General features: G+C 44.7%; 1 protein-coding gene across 3 annotated transcripts in view; it reads right to left on the minus strand.

Moving 5' to 3' along the window:
* The window catches only part of LOC110505077 (serine/threonine-protein kinase ULK4-like), a 218,821-nt gene that overhangs the window by 124,592 nt on the left and 80,073 nt on the right, over nt 1-14,156 (minus strand). For all 3 annotated transcript variants that reach the window (XM_036966144.1, XM_036966148.1, XM_036966152.1), the window contains exons 31-32: nt 9,875-9,923; nt 4,508-4,613 (exon numbers count right to left, since the gene is read on the minus strand). In XM_036966144.1, the coding sequence (XP_036822039.1) occupies nt 4,508-4,613; nt 9,875-9,923 (155 nt within the window). The remainder of the gene's footprint in view (nt 1-4,507; nt 4,614-9,874; nt 9,924-14,156) is intronic.

Genomic DNA, 14,156 nt, shown 5'->3' on the forward strand with positions numbered 1-14,156 from the left:
TCTTCCCATTTCATTAGCAGGTGGGAAGAATTCTGTTAACATGACTGTACCACATACGTTTTTTTACTATTCCAAATGATTCCCATGTTTCTGCCAAACTGGACAGCTGCACTTCCAACTTCATTTGGAATAAGTCAAATCCACAAATGAGAAAGGTATATCTAGAGAGACACATTCCCAATTTTTTACACTACTATTGGTCAGCAAATATATATAAAATGTGTTTATTGGGTTTCTACATTTGAAAATAAGGATGGTCCAACTTGGGCCATCATGGAGTTACAGTCAAGTCTTCTAACTTCTCCTGTCTCTCTCCTGTGCTCCCCACTGCCCATGAACCTTGGCACCCATGTTTTGAATCCCATTGTCAAGAAATTCCTTAAGATCTGGTCCCAATTCCGTAATCACTTTAGACTTAAATAAGCTGCTTCTCTCCATTAACATCTAATCATCTCTTCCCAGCATCACAGATTGACACGGCATTCCAGTTCTGGCATAGGAATGGTCTGGTGTTTTTTTGTGACCTATTTGTTGACACCACATTAGTCTCATTCGATACTCTGGGGGTTGACCATAATATTCCCAATAGCCACTTTTTTAGGTACCTGCAAACTCACAGCTTTGCTAAAGAACATTTCCCTTAATTTCCACTCGAGCACACTAAGTGTCCAGTCGAGAGGTGCTTAGATCTTAACCCTTATCTGAAGGGCACAATCTCCAGATTATACGACATAATACAGAATATTAATCCGCCTTCCTTAGCAAATACAAAATCTGCATGGGAGCAAGACACGGGTGACAAGCTACCTGATGACATATGGCAACATAGTATTGGGCGTATCCACACCTCATCATGTTACATAATACATGGGTGACAACATAGTATTGGGCGTATCCACACCTCATCATGTTACATAAGACATGGGCTCATTCAACATAGTATTGGGCGTATCCACACCTCATCATGTTACATAAGACATGGGCTCATTCAACATAGTATTGGGCGTATCCACACCTCATCATGTTACATAAGACATGGGCTCATTCAACATAGTATTGGGCGTATCCACACCTCATCATGTTACATAAGACATGGGCTCATTCAACATAGTATTGGGCGTATCCACACCTCATCATGTTGCATAAGACATGGGCTCATTCAACATAGTAGAGGGCGTATCCACACCTCATCATGTTGCATAAGACATGGGCTCATTCAACATAGTAGAGGGCGTATCCACACCTCATCATGTTGCATAAGACATGGGCTCATTCAACATAGTATTGGGCGCATCCACACCTCATCATGTTACATAAGACATGGGTGACAACATAGTATTGGGCGTATCCACACCTCATCATGTTACATAAGACATGGGCTCATTCAACATAGTATTGTGCGTATCCACACCTCATCATGTTACATAAGACATGGGTGACAACATAGTATTGGGCGTATCCACACCTCATCATGTTACATAAGACATGGGCTCATTCAACATAGTATTGGGCGTATCCACACCTCATCATGTTACATGAGACATGGGTGACAACATAGTATTGGGCGTATCCACACCTCATCATGTTGCATAAGACATGGGCTCATTCAACATAGTATTGGGCGTATCCACACCTCATCATGTTGCATAAGACATGGGCTCATTCAGCTCAAAGTTTGCACCGTCTCCATTACTCAAATGACAAAAATATATCCACATTTTGACCCCAAGTGTTTGAGATGCCACCAGAGTCCAGCGACTGTGGGACAATAAAAATCTTTGAGTGGTGGCTGGGACCTCATTTTTTTGGCATTCTCACACACAGTACCAGTCAAAAGATTTTCACACACCTACTCATTCAAGGGTTTTTCTTTATTCGTACAATTTTTTACATTGTAGAATAATAGTGAAGACATCAAAACTATGAAATAACACATATGGAATCATGTAGTAACCAAAAAAGTAATCCAAATATATTTTATATTTGAGATTATTCAAAGTAGCCACCCTTTGCCTTGATGACAGCTTTGAACACTCTTGGCATTCTCTCAACAAGTTTCATGAGGTCACCTGGAATGCATTTCAATTATCAGGTGTGCCTTGTTAAAAGTTCACATTTGGAGGTGTGATGATGTGGGGGTGCTTTGCTGGTGACACTGTCTGTGATGTATTTAGAATTCAAGGCACACTTAACCCGCATGACTACCGCAGTATTCTGCAGCGATACGCCATCCCATCTGGTTTGCGCTTAGTGAGACTATCATTTGTTTTTCAAGGTACTGCCTTCTCCTAGAAGGAGCATTTCATTAGCCCTGCTATCTGCAAGGTGCCCCTGCCTTCTCCTAGAAGGAGCATTTCATTAGTCCTGCTATCTGCAAGGTGCCCCTGCCTTCTCCAAGGAGGAGCATTTCATTAGTCCTGCTATCTGCAAGGTGCCCCTGCCTTCTCCTAGGAGGAGCATTTCATTAGCCCTGCTATCTGCAAGGTGCCCCTGCCTTCTCCAAGGAGGAGCATTTCATTAGCCCTGCTATCTGCAAGGTGCCCCTGCCTTCTCCTAGAAGGAGCATTTCATTAGTCCTGCTATCTGCAAGGTGCCCCTGCCTTCTCCTAGAAGGAGCATTTCATTAGTCCTGCTATCTGCAAGGTGCCCCTGCCTTCTCCTAGAAGGAGCATTTCATTAGTCCTGCTATCTGCAAGGTGCCCCTGCCTTCTCCTAGAAGGAGCATTTCATTAGTCCTGCTATCTGCAAGGTGCCCCTGCCTTCTCCTAGAAGGAGCATTTCATTAGTCCTGCTATCTGCAAGGTGCCCCTGCCTTCTCCTAGAAGGAGCATTTCATTAGTCCTGCTATCTGCAAGGTGCCCCTGCCTTCTCCTAGAAGGAGCATTTCATTAGCCCTGCTATCTGCAAGGTGCCCCTGCCTTCTCCTAGGAGGAGCATTTCATTAGTCCTGCTATCTGCAAGGTGCCCCTGCCTTCTCCTAGAAGGAGCATTTCATTAGCCCTGCTATCTGCAAGGTGCCCCTGCCTTCTCCTAGAAGGAGCATTTCATTAGTCCTGCTATCTGCAAGGTGCCCCTGCCTTCTCCTAGAAGGAGCATTTCATTAGTCCTGCTATCTGCAAGGTGCCCCTGCCTTCTCCAAGGAGGAGCATTTCATTAGTCCTGCTATCTGCAAGGTGCCCCTGCCTTCTCCTAGGAGGTGCATGTTGAATGTGAAGCCCGGCTGTGAATCTATGACTCCCCCGAGCTCATGCAGAACCACGACAGGGTTGACAGGACAGGCTCTCTCAGCTCCATGCCACTCGGCGGTGGGAGAGAGATACCGTGTGGCGCTAACGGGCTAACTGTGCCGACTAGCTAATGAGAACTGTCAACACAGTACAGCCATAGCAAAATGAATCTATTATTCAATAATTGAGTGTTATGGAGCGCCTGGTTTTTGCAGCGGGCAGCCAGCTGGGCATTGAAAAGCGATGGCAGAGAAGGAAAACATGCCAAGGCAGGAGAGCCGAGCGGGTAAAGGAGTAGACAAATGGCTGCTCGGCAATGGCTGCTCGGCAGCTGGGCTGATTGTGTCAGATGTGTGCTGAGTGTAGAGCGAGAAAAAGAGAGAGAGAGGCAGACGGGTGGGTGCGGGCCGTCTGTGGACAGACAAGGAGGAGATGAACTGATAGGAGTACCACAACAGGACACACAGCCCAGCCTGTTGATGGATAGAGTGGAGGAAGAAGAGGAGAGGCTTTCATTCTTCCTTCCTCAGCTGCTGCTGGGAGACCAAAAGCCTGCCTGCGACGCTAACACGAAACACACACACACCACAAACACAACACACACACACACGGCTTAAAGCACCACAGGATCCCAATGCAATAAGCGGTCTGAGCCGAAGGTAAAGGGGTGGAGTTACTGGCAAGGAAACACACTCCAGTAACTGAAAACACAGGAGAGGAATCAACACAGGTTGTTTTGTACCTGTGTATGATTGTCTTTGTCAATGATGGAGAAACTGTTGGGTGTTGTATTACACACAGTGCTGCATTAACCCATCAAAGACGTGTTTGTCAGTCACTGTACCTTTCTGATAGAGTGGTTGGAGTCCTCACTTTACATTCAAGTCATTTAGTAGATGCTCTTATCCAGAGAGACTTACAGTAGTGAGTCATTTAGTAGATGCTCTTATCCAGAGAGACTTACAGTAGTGAGTCATTTAGTAGATGCTCTTATCCAGAGAGACTTACAGTAGTGAGTCATTTAGTAGATGCTCTTATCCAGAGAGACGTACAGTAGTGAGTCATTTAGTAGATGCTCTTATCCAGAGTGCAAACATTTTCATACTGGTCCCCCATAGGAATTAAACCCACAACCCTGGCGTTGCGAGCGCCATGTTCTACCAACTAAGTCACATGGAACCACATGGGACTTGTGCACGGTGTTCTTTGTAAATGGGGTGGAAACTGTTAGGCCTAGATACGGTACAATGCATTAATTTGTGTGAGGCAGTGCACCGTACCTTGTTGGTAGAAGGGTTGTAGATCCACGTCTTTCTGTCCAGTCAGGTTGCTGAGGAGAGCCATGGCCTTCTGCATGGTTCCACCCAGGATATTGTCCTGGTGCTCCTGGAGAGAACACAACATGGAATAAAGACACAGGAGAAATGAATAGGGGGCGAGGAAAAGGAAGGGCAAAAACCCATGGAAGCACACAGTCTTTCAGGGCAATCCTCAAATATTGAGAGCCTTAGGGATGGATTTCAGCAAATCTGCCTTAGCAATGCTTCTGCAGTACTCTTGTTTTCACAACTACTGTCCCCTGCACCCACAGTACGTCTTATTCTGAAAACTGAAGCATACAGTAGCTAACATTCTGCATTTGTATTGACTACATTATCATCTGCTGCTTACATTATACCTTTCACAGGGTCTAGATACACCTGTGTGTGCCATCTTAAGGGCCTAGATCTGATGATGACTGAAGAAATAGCTGAGCTTTAATGAAGAATAGTCATTAGCATCTTAACTTTTGAGAGGGGAAGCATCTTCAGGACCTGGCTGAGGGCTAGATGAAGAACAGCAGAGGAGCAGGGGGGCTTGGGGAGAGGGAGGAGGGAGATAGGGCAGCTTGGGGAGAGGGAGGAGGGAGAAAGGGCAGCTTGGGGAGAGGGAGGAGGGAGATGGGGGAGCTTGGGGAGAGGGCGATGGGGGAGCTTGGGGAGAGGGAGGAGTGAGATAGGGCAGCTTGGGGAGAGGGAGGGGGGAGATGGGGGAGCTTGGGGAGCGGGAGGAGGGAGATGGGGGAGCTTGGGGAGAGGGAGGAGGGAGATGGGGAGCTTGGGGAGAGGGAGGATGGAGATGGGGGAGCTTGGTGAGAGTTGGAGGAGGGAGATGGAGGAGGTGGAGGTTACTTTGGGATGTGGGGAGGATGAGCCTTGGTGAAGGTTGTGTAATTATCTGGTGAGCCTTGATGAAGGTTGTGTAATTATCTGGTGAGCCTTGGTGAAGGTTGTGTAATTATCTGGTGAGCCTTGGTGAAGGTTGTGTAATTATCTGGTGAGCAGGGTGCAGGGGATGAGCCTTGGTGAAGGTTGTGTAATTATCTGGTGAGCCTTGATGAAGGTTGTGTAATTATCTGATGAGCAGGGTGCAGGGGATGAGCCTTGGTGAAGGTTGTGTAATTATCTGGTGAGCCTTGATGAAGGTTGTGTAATTATCTGGTGAGCCTTGGTGAAGGTTGTGTAATTATCTGGTGAGCAGGGTGCAGGGGATGAGCCTTGGTGAAGGTTGTGTAATTATCTGGTGAGCAGGGTTGGATTAGGAACATAATAAGTAGGTAGGCAATGAAGGCCTGAGCTAGGATGTCTGGGATCTAGGCCAGAGTGAAAACACACACACACACACACACACACACACACACACACACACACACACACACACACACACACACACACACACACACACACACACACACACAGAGAAAATCAATGCAGCCATAATTAGGGCCCAGACGATTTTTGTTCAAGGGGCTTCCACAGTTTACAGGCTGACAGGAAGGCAGAGAGAAGCAGAGAGAGAAGCACAGAGTTGGGCCAGTAGCTCAGAGATTCTCCTCAGTCTCCTGGATAAATTAGCCATGGAATCTCAAGGCCCAGAACCATCGCTTTTCCACCTGTTTTCTCTGCTAGGCCACTTGAGAAGAGCAGGGGTCATGCAGGTATCAACAGCCCTTAATGAAGAGATACATGTGTGGGCCTAGACCTAAACCCTGATGGGCTCAACTGATTGACTCACTACTTCCTATAAACACTTTGTTTAACACAAAGACTGGTTTGATTTGATAAGGATGAATAGGGAGACACATGGAGGAGAAATGTATATGGCTGTGTGGCTGCGTCCTTTCTGACAGATGACAGAGTTAAATCCAAAAGCTGGAGATAGAAACATACTGAAAAAATAAGGACGGAAAGAAAAACAAATTTTTATCGCCTCCCGAAAAAGCTTGTCCTCATTTCTGTATCTTATCAGATGTGTAATGGAATTGTGCTGTCTGCCTGCAGCTTGACTTGATCTCTCATCATCTATAATGCTAACTTCAGATCTCATCATCACAATCCCAAACATACCATTGGCTGCCTCTGGCCTCACAGTCTGAACCAACAATCACTTCAGTTCTCAACTCAACGTATGTCTCTCTGTGTTGGTTTACATGGAACTAGACTGGAGCCTCACTATCACAGGCCCAATCCCAGAACCTCAAACTCCTATGTAGCTGCTTGGCTGCCTCTTCTGAACTAACTTCAAACGTGTGTGCGTGTGTGTGTGTGTGTGTGTGTGTGTGTGTCTTTGCGAGGGGATAAGCAGTCGATGAATTTCTGTTGACTGCAAGGAAAATGGATTAAAAGGATTCTTCTTCTTCAGTGTGTCCTACAGTGTAAAACAAGCTCTGAAAAGTAGCTTTGCAGTACAACAAAAGACAGTGTTTATGTCTGCTATTTGACTTTCTTTCAAGCTGTAATTTGGTCTCCAGATCAATATTTGTCGCAATGCAGACTTTTCTTCTCTGCTGTTGTTAATGAGAATGGCAGAGGGGAGCGCAACTATTCTCCTAATACCAGCAATGTTGCAATCAGAGCTAGCTGTATAAACCTCTGATTCTATTAGATTCTCCTTTCTCTCTTAAAGCTCACAAACTCATACAGAGTCCACCGACTGTACATTCCTACCTACCTTCCCCCCCACACACACACAGGCAAAATTGATTTTCTTCCAATTAGATTTACACTGTCAGATGACATCAAATTGAATATGGGGCAGAGACACTACAATCAGGGGAAGGCAGAGATAAAGCCATCCTGCAACAGGATTAACATTAACCTTTAAAACAAAGCTGTTAAAACAGGGACATTTGAGGGGTCTCAAGTCTCAAGCATTATCCTTAACACAATCAATCATGATCATCAGTAAAATACCATGATGCATTGCAGCAGCCACAACAAACTAGACGTGAGCTTCAGTCTCCAGACATTAGATTCAGGACAGCAGGAAAGGAGGGCTAGAGCCTAGCATTGTTACTTGGGGCTCTTGTTGTAACCAGAGTCAAGCTCCCTAAACACTTGCTTAAGGATCAGTCTGCTGATGTTGGACCAAACTCAATCAATGCCACTGTCAATCACCACCGTCTTCCTCGCCACACTCATTAGTGAGGTGCATTACTGCTCCGTCCGTGGACCACTTTCATGCCGTCTCTGGCCCGAATCAATGCCAGTCCGTGAAACTGCTGAACTGGCCTTAAAAGTAAATAAGTGGACAGCTATTACTACTGCAGTCTGCACTAACTGTGTCGCGAAAAAGCAATTTGATACGATCCCGACCAAACCCGCATATCAGCTTCCATTGGATTGGAGAAGGCAAGCCATTGTGGTTCAGAGTAAAGTTAAAAAGTATGGTATACGTCCCAAAAGTGAACCCTATTCCCTATGTAGTGCACTACTTTTGACCAGGGCCCATAGGTCAAAAGCAGTGCACCATATAGGGAATAGGCTTCCATTTGGTACACTCACTACACACACATGGTGACTACAGTGAAGTGAGAGTGAGAAGAGCTGATTTAATCCTGTCACTATGTATCTGTAAAGCCTGTAATGGACTGGCCATAGTGTATGTCCTGTAGGTGTAACAACTAGGCACTATATGAATGGTGAACCCCAACGGTGGAGAGGAGAGCAGGATTAGTGTGTGATAGGGTCCAGACTGAGTCTATATTGGATAGAGCAGTGTTTATGTGGTTGACCTGCATGACACTGATTGGCTGGTAATGCACACTAAATGGCTCTCCTTCCTGATTGGCTGTGTATGTAACACTGCATTGTATGGTGTTAAACTGTGTGGAGGGAGGCTTTTCTAACGCATTCCAGAACTTATTCGTTGAATCACTAATTCAGAACATTAGGTCCTCTAAATGTAATGATGACATGCATGTGATAAAGTCTACATACGTCCTAGTTGGTACTGTCATGGTTAGGCCTGGCCTATACCTCCAAAACATAGAAGAAGAGACCTGTGGAAAGCAACACAACTATACCTCCAAAACATAGAAGAAGAGACCTGTGGAAAGCAACACAACTACACCTCCAAAACATAGAAGAAGAGACCTGTGGAAAGCAACACAACTATACCTCCAAAACATAGAAGAGACCCGTGGAAAGCAACACAACTATACCTCCAAAACATAGAAGAAGAGACCCGTGGAAAGCAACACAACTACACCTCCAAAACATAGAAGAAGAGACCCGTGGAAAGCAACACAACTATACCTCCAAAACATAGAAGAAGAGACCCGTGGAAAGCAACACAACTATACCTCCAAAACATAGAAGAGACCCGTGGAAAGCAACACAACTATACCTCCAAAACATAGAAGAGACCCGTGGAAAGCAACACAACTATACCTCCAAAACATAGAAGAGACCCGTGGAAAGCAACACAACACGTAAGGACAATCAACCTAACAGCTAACTGATTGCGTCTGTGTGATGTTTCTCAAAGTGTTCTTACATGCAGTGGCAACTTGTCTGAGAAGTCACCCAAGCGATAAGTTCATTAAAGAGTGCAGAGCAGTTACTGGTGGATTGAGGTCAAGGGGGAATTGGCTGTTTACTGAAATAAGCGTTCTGGTCTGATGAATATGTAACCTGTTGTAGGAGCTGGGGGACGACGACCACTTCATATTCTCACTCCATTAAGCACAGCCCCTCAAAAGGCTGTTCCGCTCCCTCCGTCACTCAATTACACAATGTACTGTGATGGGTCACCACCGCACAGCACACTCATTTGCATAATAAATCAATAAAGAACCCTGGCAAACGAGCGCTGCTGGTGCAAAACGGGCTCGGCCTGAAATGACAGAGAGAGAGAAGTAGGCAGGCGGTGGGATGGGGGTGGGGTGGATGGGAGCTAAAATGTCTGGCCCAGCAGAATTCCCCCACATAACAGCCTTTGAATTATGTTCCAATAGCCCAAAGTCCTCTCCACCCAATGGGACTCATATATTTTCACGACAGAGAATAAAACAGCCAGGTGGGGTGGGAGAGGAGGAAGCAAGGTGCTTTGTAATATGGCTTTCATCTTAACATTCCTTTCCACTAGTTTCCACCTCGGGCCGTCTGAAAGACGGAGAGAGACACAGACTCAGAGTCGAGTGGAGGTGGGAATTTGACAAACCACTTATATTTTTAGGAGATAGCTTTTTTCTTGAGCCTGGAAATGAAAAGTCGGGCAGGAAACACAAGTGATAAATAAAACCGCACACCAAAGCAGTTTCCTGGAACATAAGATTTTAGTAGTAAGAAAAAAAAGCAGCATTTTAAGTGGGACTCTTAACTTACCGCCATGACTTGAAAGACAACAGGTAGGATCCTGCTGTCTCTGACCAGGCTGTGGAGGAGGGAGAGAGAGAGAGAGGAGAGGGAGAGAGAGGGGGGAGAAGAGAGAGAGAGAGGGAGAGAGAGAGAGAAAGATGGAGAGGGGGGAGAAGAGAGAGAGAGAGGAGAGGGAGAGAGAGAGAGAAAGATGGAGAGGGGGGAGAAGAGAGAGAGACAAAGAGAGAGAAAAAGAGAGTGAGAGAAACACAGAGGCAGGTTTAGGTACCTTCATAGCACAGAGAGACGTTTCATCTTCATTAGGGTCCATGCATTGCCTCTGAATCTGAGGCCTACTGAACGTATGGCAGTATTTCAGTGTGTTTGTGTGAAGGCACCGCAGCGTGCCTCGGCTCTAAGATCAGTCATGTGAGAAAAGGACCTCTGACTAATCTTCTGCGGGGAGAAAGGAGCCTTCTGACACCTCAGCACCCAGGAGTAATGTACATCTTTATTGAAAATGACTCTCCACAGCTCCCTTATTGATTAAGCCTTTTGATTCACAACCAATTACAGCTTGTGTATAGAGGTGCTCAAAGGAAGAAAACATTGTGGCAGGCAGGCTAGACACATTTAAACAAGACTAGAGGTCACCCATAGAAAACGTATTAGAGGGAGTTTTTACATAACAATGATGTATTGCACGGCTGGGAAACATTTATTTCCCAGTTTTCCATATATGGTGTCCTCAGTCCTCCAAAGAGAATTCCATCAAATGTTTGTAAAGTAGTGTAGCTTATGTGAGGCAGCTAAGCCATTGTGCAGAACACCAGATAAGAGTAAACACCACTGCCGCTAGGAGTAAATCTCCCAATGAAGTGCAGAGGGACAACACAAGCCTGTGATTAACCAGAGAGACATCCTCTTGAGGTTGAAAGTCACATAGAAGTCAGCAGGCAACCTGAACATACTGAGAAAGGAGAAAACTGAAACATGAAATACAGATGACAACACAAAAATTGACCAGTCCTAGTTGATGTCCAATCTGCTTTCATACTAACTACACAATATCAAGTTTGTTGTAGGGGCCTACATTAGTTTGCCTACAGATGTAGGATTTTAATTTGACCTGAATTGTCACAGCAAAATAATATTGCAGCAACAGGATTTTAACGTTTAATCTATAATGTTGCTTGATTGGTGGTTAGGTTATTAGGCTACATGAAAAGTGCAATACTGTTAATATAACCGTGTGTTAGTGTGGGCTTTCATTGAATGTATGTAAATCCCGAAGCTCATCTGCATTTCCTGTGGTGCAGGAACATTTATGTAACAAAAGAGTGATCAAATTAAGATCCTACACATGTATATATGCAGTGTACTATATAACAGACAAACTCCACTCTTCCCTCTCTCCCTCCACTCTTCCCTCTCTCCCTCCACTCCCTCCCCTCTCCCTCCTCTCTCCCCTCTCCCTCCACTCTTTCCTCTCTCCCTCCACTCCCTCCCCTCTCCCTCCACTCCTCCCTGACCTCCTCCATTATTGTAGTTCAGAAACAACCCTCTCCCATCGATCTCCGTGTGAACCTGAGTGATGACACGTCATTAACATTAAATTGTGCTCATAAAACAAAACAGGAACAAATATGGAGAGTTAAAGGTGAGCAGAGGGCCTGGGTCGTAATTCCACTTTACCCCCATAGAGTAGACTAGACAGAGGTGTAACCAGAACTGATGAATGGCCAAGCTTTATCTCCCTGACGGGGTGACAGAGGAGTGTAAATAGCCAGGCTTCTTCTCCAAGCCTCACAGATTGCCGAGCCTGCATCCCAAATTACACCCTATATAGCACTATATAGGGGATAGGGTGCCAATTGGGACGCATCTACATTGAACTGAAGGCATCCTGTGTGCGAAGTGACATTAAATTATAGCTCAACTTAGGCTACATCGAGGGCCCAGCCAACGAAAAGTCTTTCCCTGTGTCGTGATGACTCACATAGCTTTCAGCCATTAAATCTGAAGACAAATCAGGTCCATCTGTAGGGTGGTAGTGTCTCACCCCCAGCCTGCATGGTTAGCATTCCCAGTTCCACATCATTCTACATCCATAGCACCCTGCATCACTGTCACGTTAAGAGAAACTGAACTACCGAAATCCGTTCCTGTCAAGGCAGCCAGTAATACTGATACAGGCCTGTTGAAGACTTATTATAGAGAAGGAATAACTGAACTGAAACCATGTCAACAGCAGTGGATACTATCTGGGTCAAAGCCATGGCTCTCTAAACACGATCCTACACAAGTTTTGGGCTAATGACAACTAATGCATCACACAGTATGCATGTACAGTACAACTCATTTCTCAACTTCAATACATCTCTGTGCCATACAGAATCTAGACTGTCCTTAACGTTAGGGGGGGAAAAAAACTCTAATTTTCATGTAGACGCAGATTGCGTGGATGAAGTGGCATTTGCCCAGCTAGGCTGGAGGGCAAAATAATAAGATCCGCTCTGCCCACATTCTCCACGGCTGCAGACAACCTTCTGATCTTATTTACAATCTGATGAAGTTGAGAGTGTGCCTGAGTACAGCTCTGATTCAACCTGTCACGCTTCCTTAATAATGGCACAATGTGTGGATGACATTTAACACAGTCGGTCTACTACCACAGATCCTCCAGCAGCTGCCTGGGAGGGATTTGGATTTTTATATTAAAAATCTCTCTCTCTCTCTCTCTCTCTCTCTCTCTCTCTCTCTCTCTCTCTCTCTCTCTCTCTCTCTCTCTCTCTCTCTCTCTCTCTCTCTCTCTCTCTCTCTCTCTCTCTCTCTCTCTCTCTCTCTCTCTCTCTCTCTCTCTCTCTCTCTCTCTCTCTCTATGTTTTAAACAATGCAAATGTTAATAATTACCGTATAAACCTCAAGAAATGATGAAATCTATAATTGTGATATCATGGATGGTCAGTCCTTGCATCCATAGCTCTGTCTATGAATTTAAGTCTGGTTATATTTCTCCAGGACCATCCCTCAGCTTTTTCCCAAAACAGGCTGGTGACCACTTTGTTATTGTCTCCATGAAGGATTCTAGCTTTAAGATTAGGTACACAGAGCCTTCAGGAAGTATTCTCACCCCTGGACTTATTCCACATGTTGTTGTGTTACAGCCTGAACTCAACATGGATTAAAGGGATAATCCAGCCCAAACCACTAATTCATAAGATTACGTGTTAAATAGTGTTAAATGACACTCATATTTCAATATTTTCTTTGGAACAAGTTATAATAATTTGGTCATTATAACAAGGTTGGTAGAAACATGTGAAAATTGTTTTTGGAAATCTGTTGTAGCTCAAGTCTACTACAAAACCCTCAATGCAATGCTCTCTCTCTCTGGGCTGGCTGGCCGGCCAGTTAGTTAGCTAGCTAGAAAACATAGCTACGCACAACAATACCAACATCAATATCAGCATGTGAAGTAGCTAGCTAGCTGTAAAACATAGCTATGCACAACAATACCAACATCAATATCAGCATGTGAAGTAGCTAGCTAGCTGTAAAACATAGCTACGCACAACAATACCAACATCAATATCAGCATGTGAAGTAGCTAGCTAGCTGTAAAACATAGCTACGCACAACAATACCAACATCAATATCAGCATGTGAAGTAGCTAGCTAGCTGTAAAATCGGCTAAACAAACTGCACTCTCACCGACAGTCAGTTGGGTGGGGCGTTTCTCCATTCATTGCCCTGTGGGATTCCTATCTCCTCCTTTCTGTAATATCTCTGCTTATCCCACACACAGGGGGCATTGCAACATGGTACTTGAAGTTTAATAATTTGCTACACTGTTTAGATTGGGTACATCTAAGCAAAATCTCTACTTTGTCATGAGGATATAGATGTATGTATGTGTTCTATTGGCTGATTTGGCGATCTGGAGAAGAGGTCATTGTTTTAAAAGCGTTATGAAATCTGATAGTGTGGTAACCCCTATGACGAGAATGATGTCGTTAAGATGCACTCCTACACAATTTCCTGATTTTCAAAGACGGACCAGATAGAAGTTAAATCACGGGGACATCTGTTATTTTACCCAGCGATAGAACATAGGCTTTCACCAAATTGACAGGAGTATCATGATTTTATTTCTGGGGGCGGATTATTCCTTTAAATATATATTTTTTTCTCACCTATCTACACAATACCCCATAATGACAAAGTGAAAACATGTTTTTTGAAAGGTACAGACGAATGGTATTGTAAATGAAATACAGAAATATCTCATTTCCATAACTATTCACA

The sequence above is a fragment of the Oncorhynchus mykiss genome, chromosome 3, assembly GCF_013265735.2.
Source record: "Oncorhynchus mykiss isolate Arlee chromosome 3, USDA_OmykA_1.1, whole genome shotgun sequence".
NCBI lineage: Eukaryota > Metazoa > Chordata > Actinopteri > Salmoniformes > Salmonidae > Oncorhynchus > Oncorhynchus mykiss.